The 12,125-nt window shown below is 40.3% G+C and overlaps 1 protein-coding gene across 1 annotated transcript; it reads left to right on the top strand.

Moving 5' to 3' along the window:
• The first annotated feature begins 1,030 nt into the window (after window positions 1–1,030).
• Window positions 1,031–9,301, top strand: LOC127000291 (peptidylprolyl isomerase domain and WD repeat-containing protein 1-like). Its single transcript, XM_050863827.1, has 11 exons — window positions 1,031–1,454; window positions 2,428–2,530; window positions 2,726–2,922; window positions 3,467–3,660; window positions 3,803–4,021; window positions 4,566–4,684; window positions 4,835–5,027; window positions 6,363–6,597; window positions 7,731–7,919; window positions 8,768–8,919; window positions 9,097–9,301. Exons 1-11 carry the CDS (start codon window positions 1,343–1,345, stop codon window positions 9,238–9,240), a joined length of 1,857 nt encoding a protein of 618 aa, XP_050719784.1. The 5' UTR covers window positions 1,031–1,342; the 3' UTR covers window positions 9,241–9,301.
• Window positions 9,302–12,125: the final 2,824 nt, after the last annotated feature.

Below are 12,125 nucleotides of genomic sequence, written 5' to 3' on the forward strand. Positions count from 1 at the left end.
ACTCTTTGTTGTCTGTTGCTCAACCAATTCGCGATCCATTGGTTTACTTGACCGTCAATACCTATTTGCTTTAATTTGTAAAGTAATTTATGATGCGGGACTTTATCAAACGCTTTCTGGAAATCAAGATAGACTACGTCCAGTGATTTGGTTACGTCATAAACAGTGAAGAGGTCGTTATAAAAGGTTAATAGGTTTGATAGGCAGGATCTTTTGTTTCGGAAGCCATGTTGTGAGTCCCCAATCAATGAGTGGCTTTCAAGGTAACTCACAATTTTGTCTCTAATTATGCCCTCAAGTAGCTTACCTACAACCGAAGTTAGACTAATGGGCCTGTAATTACCTGGTACTTTTTTGTCTCCTTTCTTGAAAATCGGTGTCACGTTAGCCTTTTTCCAATCTGAAGGGACGATGCCTTGTCGCAAGGACATACTGAATACGGTTGTGAGGGAGGAGAGTATTTCGCTCTTTGTTTCTTTCAGCAGAGTTGGATATACTTTGTCAGGTCCAGGACTTTTATTTGTTTTAAGTGAATGGAGAGCTTTAAGGACTTCATCGGTTGTTATTTCAAAATTAGGTAATGCATGCTCGAGATTTACAATAGTACTGGTGTTGGTGGTAGCGAGAGGAAGACTGTTATTATTAAACACCGAAAAGTTATTATTAAACACAGAGAGAGAGAGAGAGAGAGAGAGAGAGAGAGAGAGAGAGAGAGAGAGAGAGAGAGAGAGAGAGAGAGACGCTCAGGAAGGAATAGGAGCAAGGAAATATAAGAGAACAGGGATATTAAGAGCAGAAAATAGACAAGATGACGCTGTAATGAAATAAAAATAAATAAAAACGCCAGAGAGATCGAGAAAGAGATAAAAAATACAAAAAGGCCGCTCAGGAGGGAGGGAATGGGGCAAAGGGAAGAGAACGCAATATTAACCCAGATCAAGATCCAGATAAGAGCAGAAAATAGGAAGGAATTCAAGCTGAAATATGAATCTAAAACCGTCCTTGAGTATGGCCGCATGTGGTTTGGTCTCGAGAAGGGGACGGTATAATTATTTACCCGCCGGGAGGAGCCTCACAATTCATTTCCAACAGAAATCTAGACAGCTTGACAGAATCTAGCCCCCACCCCGGGACCCATCTTCACTACAACCACAGCAGCAAGTATCCTGTACCTCCGGGGCTATAAAGGCCGTGGTCCCATGGCCTAACCAGCCCCGGGCAAGGGAAGAAGAAGAAGCACAAGAAGAGGAGGACCTAAGAAGCAGTACAAAGCGAAGAAGCAGAAGAGGAGGACCTACGAAGCGGTACAAAGCGAAGAAGAAGAAGAGGAGGAAGGATAATCATGAGTGACACCAAGAGGCCGCACGAGGAGGCAGAGGAGGAGGATGACGATGAGTGGATCGGTCCCAGGCCTGATGAAGCGGCGCCAGAACCCAAGGCAAAGAAAATAAAAGGTGAGACATGAAGGAATAGGCTGAGACAAAGATTTGGGAGTTGGCACAGTGTTAGTGTTGTCTAGAGTCTAAAATTGACCTCTCTTTTGGCCACTCTTTAATTTTGTCTATTATGGGTTGGATTTTGTCTATTATGGGTTGGATTTGTGTTACAAACATAACACAAATCCTACAGGGCCTTGGTTTTGCCTGCCATGTCGACACAGCACTTTCCACACGGAGCAAGACGCGACACATCCGCTCACAGCCACGATTACTCGCTCACTCATGTTAAGAACAGTGGCACTATGGCAATCTTCAAGAAAGCGCTGAAGACTCACTTGTTCACTAAATCCTACGACGTTACAAACATGAGTATTGAGGACAACTTTCGATGCTAATATTACTGTTATAATGTTGGCGGCCCTGTGGAGCACTGCGATGGCGACGGACTGGGGCCTGAAACCTCTTTGTAGAATTCCATTATCTGTGGATGCCGATAACGTGGACCTCTGTTGCAGTGAGTAATGGGCCTGTAGACAAAGCTAAGTAGACTAGGTAAAACAAATCTGAAATATAACCACACCAACCTTCCTGAGGTGTCACTGGTCTTGATCAACACTCCTCACACTCAGCCTTCAGTAGTTTTCCTGATAAATGCTCCTGTCACGCGGGCAACGGCTTAAAATTCTTGAGTGGGAGGATAAAACGTCATTCCTTTGTGTCCAGGCCAAGGTCCAAGGCTGTCTGAATCTGGTCAGAGGCATACACTCAGGGAACACATGGCCAGATTACCACAGTTTACCTTCCCCAGGTTTTCTCAGGTGTTCATTTATCAATCAGGCTGAAAGGGAGGATGAACAGCTGGGTAGGCTGCATGGAGACTGCCCAGGCCGGGATTTGAACCCAGGTCTGCAGATTTTTAGGTAGGGATGCTTACCACTGCACCACGGAGGCACCTACTAACTTAACCTTTTTTCTTTTTCCTGGTCAGTGCTGGAGCATGAACAGATGTACCTGGAGAACCTGCCCGCTGCTGAATACTATGAGAAGAGCTACATGCACCGGGACACCGTCACACATGTCGTGGTCACCAAGTAAGACGCACTGTACTGTTCTGGCTTATTGGAGGTGAAATATAGATAGATGCTCTGTTAACAAATTCTTCATTAGAGTTCTTGTTATGGTATGTGATGCTTAGTTGTATTGTGATTAGTAAATAATGAGGATATTATGAAATAATAATAATAAGTAAAGATTATATTGTAAAATTACTGTATTGTTATCCAAAGAACTGACTTCATCATCACTGGAAGTTGTGATGGCCACATAAAGTTTTGGAAGAAGCAGGAAGAGGGAGTAGAGTTTGTGAAGCATTTCCGTGCCCACCTTGGGAATGTGCAGCACCTGGCGGCAAACTACTCCGGCACCAGGCTGGTCTCCCTCTCCAACGACAAGGCTCTCAAAGTCTTTGATGTGGAAAACTTTGGTGAGCCCTTGTGGGAATTTGCTCAAGTTTTTAATAATCAGTTTGTGATGTATGTGCATGGTATAGGACCTTTATATATATACACATATACTCTGAACCGGGAGTCTAAATGATTATATGGTATTGTTTTTCATATAGGTTAATTGAAAGTGGTAAGGACATAGGGGGCAAAAGTTTTGAAAAGAGTATACATTAGGGATTCTGATTAGGAGTGCAAATGTGGATCATAATAGACAAAGATGGATAAAGAGAGATGCAGGAACAGAGATTTATAGATTTGAATGCAACAGGTTTGTATTGTAGAATTAATTAAATAGGTTGACTTCATCCAGCTGACTACCTCAGGCCATTATTTGTTTGTAGGACATCACAGTTTGAGTGATGATACTGTGACCATTTCAAGATTGGTGTCCAAGCACCAGAACGTGTGGACGTCTTGCCCCATTTCACTGAGCAGCTGATAACATGTGGTTTCTCCTCTTCCAGGAAAACTTGGCTTTTAATGAAGGAAACAGAGTTGGTTTACTTTTTTATTACTTTACAGACATGATAAACATGCTTAAGCTGGATTTCACTCCATCTACTGGTGAGTGGATCCACCCTGTGTCAGACCCACAACACACCATAGCTGTGGCGGACGCTGAAAGCACAAAAATCTACATATTTGACGGGCATGGTACAAACACGCCCCTCCACGTGCTGGACTCCATCCACACCAAGCCTGTGTCAATCATAAAGGTACATTACACTCTTGTGATGGACTATTATGCTTTACGATAGACATTACTGTGAAGGTGTAGAGGTTGCTGAAATTGAAATCTATGTTGATATGTAATACTGGTAAGGCCTTAGTAATTGATATACTTTCTTTATATTTCAGTACAACCCCAAGTATGATATTGTCATTTCCTCTGATGAAATTGGGATGATTGAGTACTGGTGTGGCTCAAAGAAAGATTTCCAGACGCCAACTTGTGTCAGTTTTGAGTCAAAATTAGACACAGATCTGTTTGAGTTTGTGAAGAACAAGACGTTTCCGCGATGCATCACCATATCACCCAACGGACAACAGTTTGCCACCATTGGTGATGACAAGAAGGTGAGCTTGGAGTAGTAATGTGATTTTGCCTTACATCATTTTGTTTTAGAGTAACAGAATTGTTTTGAGATATATGCTTTTTGGCTGAGTTGTAAGTTGGTTGTCTCTTTAATACATCTGTGTTCATATCTGATATTTCATTCAAAAGTAAGGCCACAAGAGAAAACTTGAATCCTGTTTCCAGGACTGATAGCGCTTGGGTAGCATATGAAAGCTAAATTTTTATCATACTCAATTTACAATCATTTACTCATTATTCCTCACTGTGAAGTTTCCTTTTATATATCTTGTTTGCTATCGAAGAACCCACTTTTACTTTTCTTGGAGGAATACATAAATACACATTTCCATGATTATTTTTTCATCACTTACCTATCAGGCATAAACAGTAAGACTCCACAAGTCATGTTCTGTTTAGATATATACACGGTAATTGTTTTTAAACTTTTTCAAGAAAATTGACAGGTTTCCATGTCAATGTATTCCACATTGAGTTTACTTTTTATATTGCTGGCTCCTCTGTACACTTGGGCTTTGTTTTTAGGTAAGGGTCTTCAAGTTCCTGACCGGCAAACTCACCCGAGTGTTTGATGAGAGTCTCCAGCATTACATTGAGCTGCAGCAGCAGAAGCAGCAGATTCCAAATATGGAGTTTGGGAGAAGGTGAATATGTTGTTGGCATTCTTTCTTTATATTCCAGTTTATAAGTAAAAATATGTGAATTTAAGTCTTATAATGGATCAGGCAAGGCCAATGTTAACTTTTTTTTTTTTTGTGTGTAAAATAAATATTTCTTTTACTTGTTTTCATCAGGTTGGCTGTTGAGCGAGACGTGGAGAAAGGCGGCGCCTTGGGAGTGTGCAATATCCTGTATGATGAGAGCGGCTACTTCCTGCTGTATGCCACCATGCTGGGAGTGAAGATTGTCAACCTTTACAACAACCGGCTGGTTCGAACAATTGGCAAGCCTGAGAACTTAAGACTGTTGAACCTTGCACTCTTCCAGGTTTGTGTTCAGTAATGTGTAGTTCCTGTCTGTTGCACAATGCTAAAGAACCAGATAGCGAATGTTTTCATTATGATTTCAACAGTACAAGAATCTTCTTACACCAAAACTGCACTGAATATAATCAGCAGCAGTCAAAGCGACCTTCCTTCTCACACAGTTTAGATAGGGAATCATCAAAGGCCATGTGGCCATTTTGACAATGTTCTAGGCAAGAGTAATTCAGGGAAAGCTTGGTTCCCAACCTTAGCCTTATGTATCATATGAGTTACTTCCATTTAAGTATTTTTATACTTCATACAGTAAACTACAGACTTTTTATTCTATCCACATGCATAGGAATATGTATATTAACCCTGTAGCAGCGGCGGGACAAATTTGTGGCTTTACCGTGTAGCAGCGACGGGACAAATTTGTGCCATGATATAAACCCCCTGAAAAATAGATGATATGTAATCTGATCACAAATGCTTTGATATATATTATGAAATAGTTTGTGTGAGTGATGATTTTTTTCTCATTTTTCTCACTTAGGGGGACCATTAACCCTCTCGCGCACAATGACGCATTTCGCGTCATCAAAGGTAAAAGGTCCTGGCGCACGATGACGCGAAACGCGTCATAAAAGTTAAAAAATTGATTAAAAATTAAGTTTTCAGTGGAAGTGAGTCAAATCTGGAGTGTCATTTGTTGGGATAAGTTTCTTAATGGTAACATATGGCAACCTTTCTAAGGAGCGTAAATGAGGAGCGTGGAGCGATTTTTAGTTGTTAGCCTACTCTGACGGGAGAGGAAAAAATACAGTTTTCTTGGTGTAACTCAGGAACTAATAGGCGTATGAAGATTTTGAGGATACCATAAGAATTCTCACTAAATTCCGCTTTGAAACATATATTCAGCTAAAAAAGTTGGCCCACAAAATTTCCAGATAGCAAGTGGGGAAGAGTTGATACTTAGGATTTATTGTCTACAATACTCTATACGGAGACTTGAAACGAGTTTCTGTTGATTATATATATTTTTTCCTCTATTTTTATTTGTGCATGTTCTAGTATAAGTCTTTATGAAGCCATTGATACCAAATTTATTGGGGTACGATATATCTGTGATGGTAAAATACGTACTGGAAAATAGAGTTTCGCGGCGGCAAAAAAAGGCTGGTCGGGCCTAAGAGATGCATGGTGAGTGGAAGAGAAACATACTGGAAACCTACTGTGCACGAGAGGGTTAAGAAACATGATCCCCGCTGCTACCGGGTTAAATATGTTATGTATTTTAAGAGTAATGTATACATGTATTGGATCTTGTTGATGTTATGACTGACTTATTTTTCAGGGTAAAGTAAAGAAGAACAAAGGTGCCCTCACAATGGAGATGGAGGCTTCAGAAAACCCTGCCTTGGACTCCATCAAGGCTGACCCAACCCTTGTGGCCACAGCCTTCCGCAAGAACCGTTTTTACCTCTTCACGAAACGAGATGCCACCGACACCAAGAGTGTGGACACAGACCGAGACGTCTTCAATGAGAAGCCTTCGAAGGAAGATATCATTGCTGCCACAGAACAAGGAGGTAACAAACTGGCTGAAGACTGGAGGAATATTTCAAGAATTCTCTCTCTCTCTCTATCTCTCTATGTCTCTGCTGCCATATCATATTCTCTTCTTCTTATTTAAAGTCCTTATTTTCCCTTATGGTGCTGGATGTGCTATGAGTCTGCTTCCCTCTCTCCTCATAGGATCGTCCCTCAGAGGGGTGGCCACAGCAGAAGCACCTCCGGTTACCCATGTTTCCGCATTCCTTTCTAGGACATTCAATCTCTTGCTTGCCAACTCTCTCTCTCCAATACTCATCCTCTCTATATATCCATTCTACTGGTGGTCTCCCCCTGATACCCTCTCACTCAATCCTGCCCTCATACAGTCTTTTTGCAAACTCATTCTCATCAGTTTTTACTGCATGTCTAAACCATGTCAGAGTATACCACATTTCATCCATTCAGACACTCCACAGTCCACTCCTTTTGCTGTTAGATCCATACATACCCGAACTTTCATGAACATCTCCATTACTTTCTATATCTCTCTTCCACTGTATGTATTCATGATTGCTGTCCTTTATTATATGTCTATATCTGATGCATTTGACATAGTTGGAAGGATAATGCTACTCCATATACCTTTCTTTACCCAACTACTCACACTTCCTTTTATAACTCTCCTGTGCACTTTTTACCTGTCTGTTCTTTGCTGCTCTCTCTTATATGTCCCTCCATGTTCTCATAATTACATATCAATCAATCAGTGGTGGCGTACACTGTGGGGCATTGCCTATCAGCTAAACCCTGCCCATCCTAGCTACCACTTGCCTAATGTTAACCGATCCGCTGCGATTGGCACGGATTTGGCTTTCCCTGGTAGCCTGGTAACATATACTCCCAAGTCTTTCTCTGCCTTTGTGGTGGATTGTGGAGTGTTTCCCATGTGGTATTGGTATGCTGGATATCCCCTCCCAAGATGCAGGACTTTTACATTTTTCTTCATTGATTGTAGCAGCCACTTTTTGTTCCATTCCTGTAGCTTGGTGATGTCTTCTTGTGGGAAATCCACAGTCAAGGGGTTAATATCACTAAGGGAAAAATAACAGTAGAGTTATTTGTTATGTCTCAAATATTTCAGCCTCTAACCAGGGATCATTTGTTACAGGTGGACAACGTTTGTACGAGACTGCTGTTCTTCACACCTCACTTGGGGACATAACGGTGAAGCTCTTCCCTAAGGAGTGTCCCAAGACTGTGGAGAACTTCTGTGTGCATGTCAAGAATGGCTATTACAACGGCCACCTGTTTCATCGTGTTATCAAGCAGTTCATGATCCAGACAGGAGATCCACTGGGTAGGTGTCAGTATATGTACTGTAGAAGTCATTGTCATCATTCCTTTGTTGGGGTTAAAGCTCAATTTAAGTTAAGGTTGTGACTTTCAAGTTTAAATTAGTTAGTCATATCCAGCTGTTTTGTTTTAGGCACCAAGCACCAAGTTTAGGGTATCTTCAAACACATGATAGCCAGACCCTTATAGTATAAATCAACAAAGAATGACCTCACTTTGTTGTATAGAAAGTCTCATTAGTAAGGAAACATATATGGATTTTCTGAGAAAAGATGTAAAGTATTTGTTTTGGTTTTGATAGGTTATGTTAGGTTAAGTTTAGGGTATCTTCAGACACATGATAGCCAGCCCCTTATGGTACAAATCAACAAAGAATGACCTCAATTTGTTGTGTAGAAGGTCTCATTAGTAAGGAAGCATATATGAATTTTCTGAGTAAAGATGTAAAGTATTTGTTTTGGTTTTGATAGGTTATGTTAGGTTAAGTTTAGTGTGTCTTCAAACATATGATAGCCAGCCCCTTATGGTATAAATCAACAAAGAATGACCTCACTTTTTTGTATTGAGAGTCTCATTAGTAAGGAAACATATATGAATTTTCTAAGTCAAAACCTATTGTGTTTGTTTTGGTTTATGTTAGGTTTATTTTAGGGTATCTTCAAACACATGATAGCCAGTACCTTATGGAATAAATCAATAAATAATGACTTCACTTTGTTGTATAGAAAGTCTCATCAGTTAGGAAGCATATATGAATTTTCTGAGTCAAGACCCATAGTAACCTATAACATAGTACGGTAACTTATTTAAATCAAACAACCCTGGTCTATTAAATGACCCTTACTCCTGCAGGAACTGGTGTTGGTGGGGAGAGCATCTGGGGCGGGGAGTTTGAGGATGAGTTCCACCCGTCCCTTCGCCACGACCGCCCCTACACCCTCAGTATGGCCAATGCCGGGCCCAACACCAATGGATCGCAATATTTCATCACAGTTATTCCTACAGTAAGTTTTTTCTTTCACAAATATACCCATTTATTATTCTCGTAAAATGGGACTTCGCCAATGCAAACAGTGGCTGAAATTGATGTTTTCATTATAAAAGTTGCAATAGCTGTGTGTTAGCCATGTTAGCTACTTTAGTTTAAATTTTATCATCACTTTCTTGTCTTTATTTTCCAGCCGTGGCTAGACAACAAGCACACTGTGTTTGGACGAGTCATCCGGGGAATGGAGGTTGTGCAGAACATTTCCAACGTCAAGACCAACCCCAAGACTGACAAACCATACGATGACATCACCATCATATCAGTGTCAGTTAAATAAATCACTAGAAAATATACCTGTGCATAAGTAAGGACCTAATACACAAGAGATACAGTCTAAAGCGCCTTTGACTACCGCCTCCCTTCAGATGTTACCTCCTCCTCTTTTTCTCATCTGCCCATGCCAATCACAGCCACGCAGCCACAACTACTGAGGGCCAGGAAGGATGTGTACACCCACCCTTATGCCCACACAGCCTCCCCAGCATCATGAAGAAGCAGGAAGTGTACACAGCAAAGATACCTCCAGGCTCTAGGAACTCTGTGACTCTGCATTCATTTTGTATATATTAGAGCATGCTTATTAAGCATCAAATTACCTGACTCTTTGTATAGGGCTGCAGATGGGCAATCTTCTTAAGCTTTGCCTATTCAAAGCTTTCTTTACTTCATCTCCTGGTAACTTTCAACTTGTCCATGTTGAACTTATGGATAGCAATAACTTCCCTGTTGTTAGTAAGTTTTGTCAATTCTGTTAACTCCATCTCATCCCTTTTAGTTTTTACTCTTTATCTTTCTACTCTCACTGTTCTCCAAAACGTTCTTACATATGTAGTTACTATAAATAACATGCACTTTCAGATAACAAATTTCCTAGGCTATTGACCGTAAATTTTGTCAGTGATGTCAACTCCATCTTAACACTGTCTAGTTCTTACTCATATCTTTGTACTCTTATTCTAGTCCAAACAAATCTTACATATCTTGTCAGTATAAATAACATGCATTTATAGATAGCACTATTTTTTCTATTTGTAAGTTTTGCCAGTCCTGTCAACTCTATATTATCCCTTCTAGTTCTTACTCTTATATCTCTATACCCTTATTCTTGTCCAAACAATTTTCACTTATGTAGTCAATATATATAACATGCACCTCCATCAACTGGGTGTCTTAATATATGGCTTCAGTCCTCACACCACCCATGGCTGCTTCTATGAAAACCTGATTCCTCTGTGGATCCCTCTTGCTTTTCATTAATACTTTTACTTAATGAAAACCTTGATTGTTGATATACTTAAAAATACTTCTTGTAGAATAGGGTTGATGCTATCCACCCTCCTGATACCCTCTTAAAAGTAATGATTGTACTATCTATACTAAATCTTGGGTGTAGAACTTAACAAAATGGTCAGAGCTTCTACTACTGGATGTTCTATTCACGTTAGGATGATGTCATGGTCCTGTGGTGGGGGTCAAAATACTCATGTTTTGTTTTTAACTTAAGCTTTATTATCAACCTGACTTCCTGTGGCCCATGCTCTCCCTGCCCAGCTGTTCATGGTTTCCTGCCAGCTGCAAACACAGATAGACTTATTTCTCCGTTGAATAGATAGGAGCTGCTGCAGGGCCAATGATGGCCCTACTAGGCTGAATGTCACCTGCCCAATATGTCATGGATAGTTTATGCATGAATATTTCAGTGAGTTGCCATAGCCATGACCTTTCCCTGGGTCATTTCATTATACTCTGACAAAGAAAGATGCTTGAGATGGTCTGTCTGTTTTTAAATAAATGGCAAGATACACAAATGCTGATAATGTTACTGAAAATCTTAGCCATGGAAAGCATCACACATCAGTAGATCAGAGGTTCATGAAGAAAGTTATTGACATTCCTTATAATAGTGTTTTCAAGCCCCTGCCTGTATCAGTGGCATATATCTTATACATTTATTTTGAAATGCATCTATTCAGTTTTTGTAGGTAGGAAGGACCATCATGGGAGTCTTATGTATAAATGTGTGTGTGTGTGTGTGTGTGTGTGTGTGTGTAATATCTCTCTCAGAAAACTAGGTAATATTTTCTTCATATTGTCATTTCTATTCATACAGGAGGAAGCTATATATATATATATATATATATATATATATATATATATATATATATATATATATATATATATATATATATATATATATATATATATATATATTGGTAGTCATTGCATTACTCCAAGTCCTAATTTTAGCTCTCCAACCTGCAAGGAAAGGGGCGTAAGCTAGAGTACTGCTGTACGTAGGGCTTCACAATCCCTATTAATACTCCTTCCCTTATTGCTGTAATTGTTGAGCTCCCACAGATAGATGTAAAGACTTTGCAGTATGAGTTTATATTAGGGGATAGAATTCGTCCCCTTCTTGTGTCTTCCCGTGAATGCAACATAGAGTAGATGACATAATTTCTGTTTTAAATCCCTCCACTGCTAGGAATTCTTAAGATGGTGATAAGACTGCGCATTTTGAGTTTGTGTTGGGTGATAGACTTCATCCACCTTTTTCCTTCGCATGCAACAATACGTAATTTCTGTTTTAACTCGATCCTTCCGCTGACAGAGCCCATGAGATAGTGTAGGCCTACAGACTGCGCAGTTTGAGTCACCCATGCATGCAACAAGAACGTAATTTCTTCTTAAACTCCTCAGTTGCTGGGAATTCTTGAGATGGTGTATAAGGACTACGTTAAACTGGGGGATAGAGTTTATCCACTTGTTTCCTTCCCATATAGGCCTATATGTAAACAGCATCGAACGTATATATTTTCTTCTTAAACTCCGCGGTTGCTGGTAACTCTTGAGATGGTGTATAAGGACTACGCAGTATGAGTTTGTGTTGGGGGACAGAGTTCATCCACTTTTTTCCTTCCCATGTAAGCAGCATAGAATGTAATTTCTGTTTAAACTCCCCGGTTGCTGGGAATTCTTGAGACGGTGTAAGACTGCGCAGTATGAGTTTGTGTTCGGGGATAGAGTTCATCCACCTTTTGCCTTCCCATGCATGCAAAAGCAGACTGGATGGCGGATGTCTGAGAGCTGTATGTTACAATTATCGAGGTTCGGAAGTTAATAATCACTCTGTAGATGCACGTATATCAATCAATCAATCGT

Source organism: Eriocheir sinensis, chromosome 18 (genome assembly GCF_024679095.1).
Source record: "Eriocheir sinensis breed Jianghai 21 chromosome 18, ASM2467909v1, whole genome shotgun sequence".
Classification (NCBI taxonomy): domain Eukaryota; kingdom Metazoa; phylum Arthropoda; class Malacostraca; order Decapoda; family Varunidae; genus Eriocheir; species Eriocheir sinensis.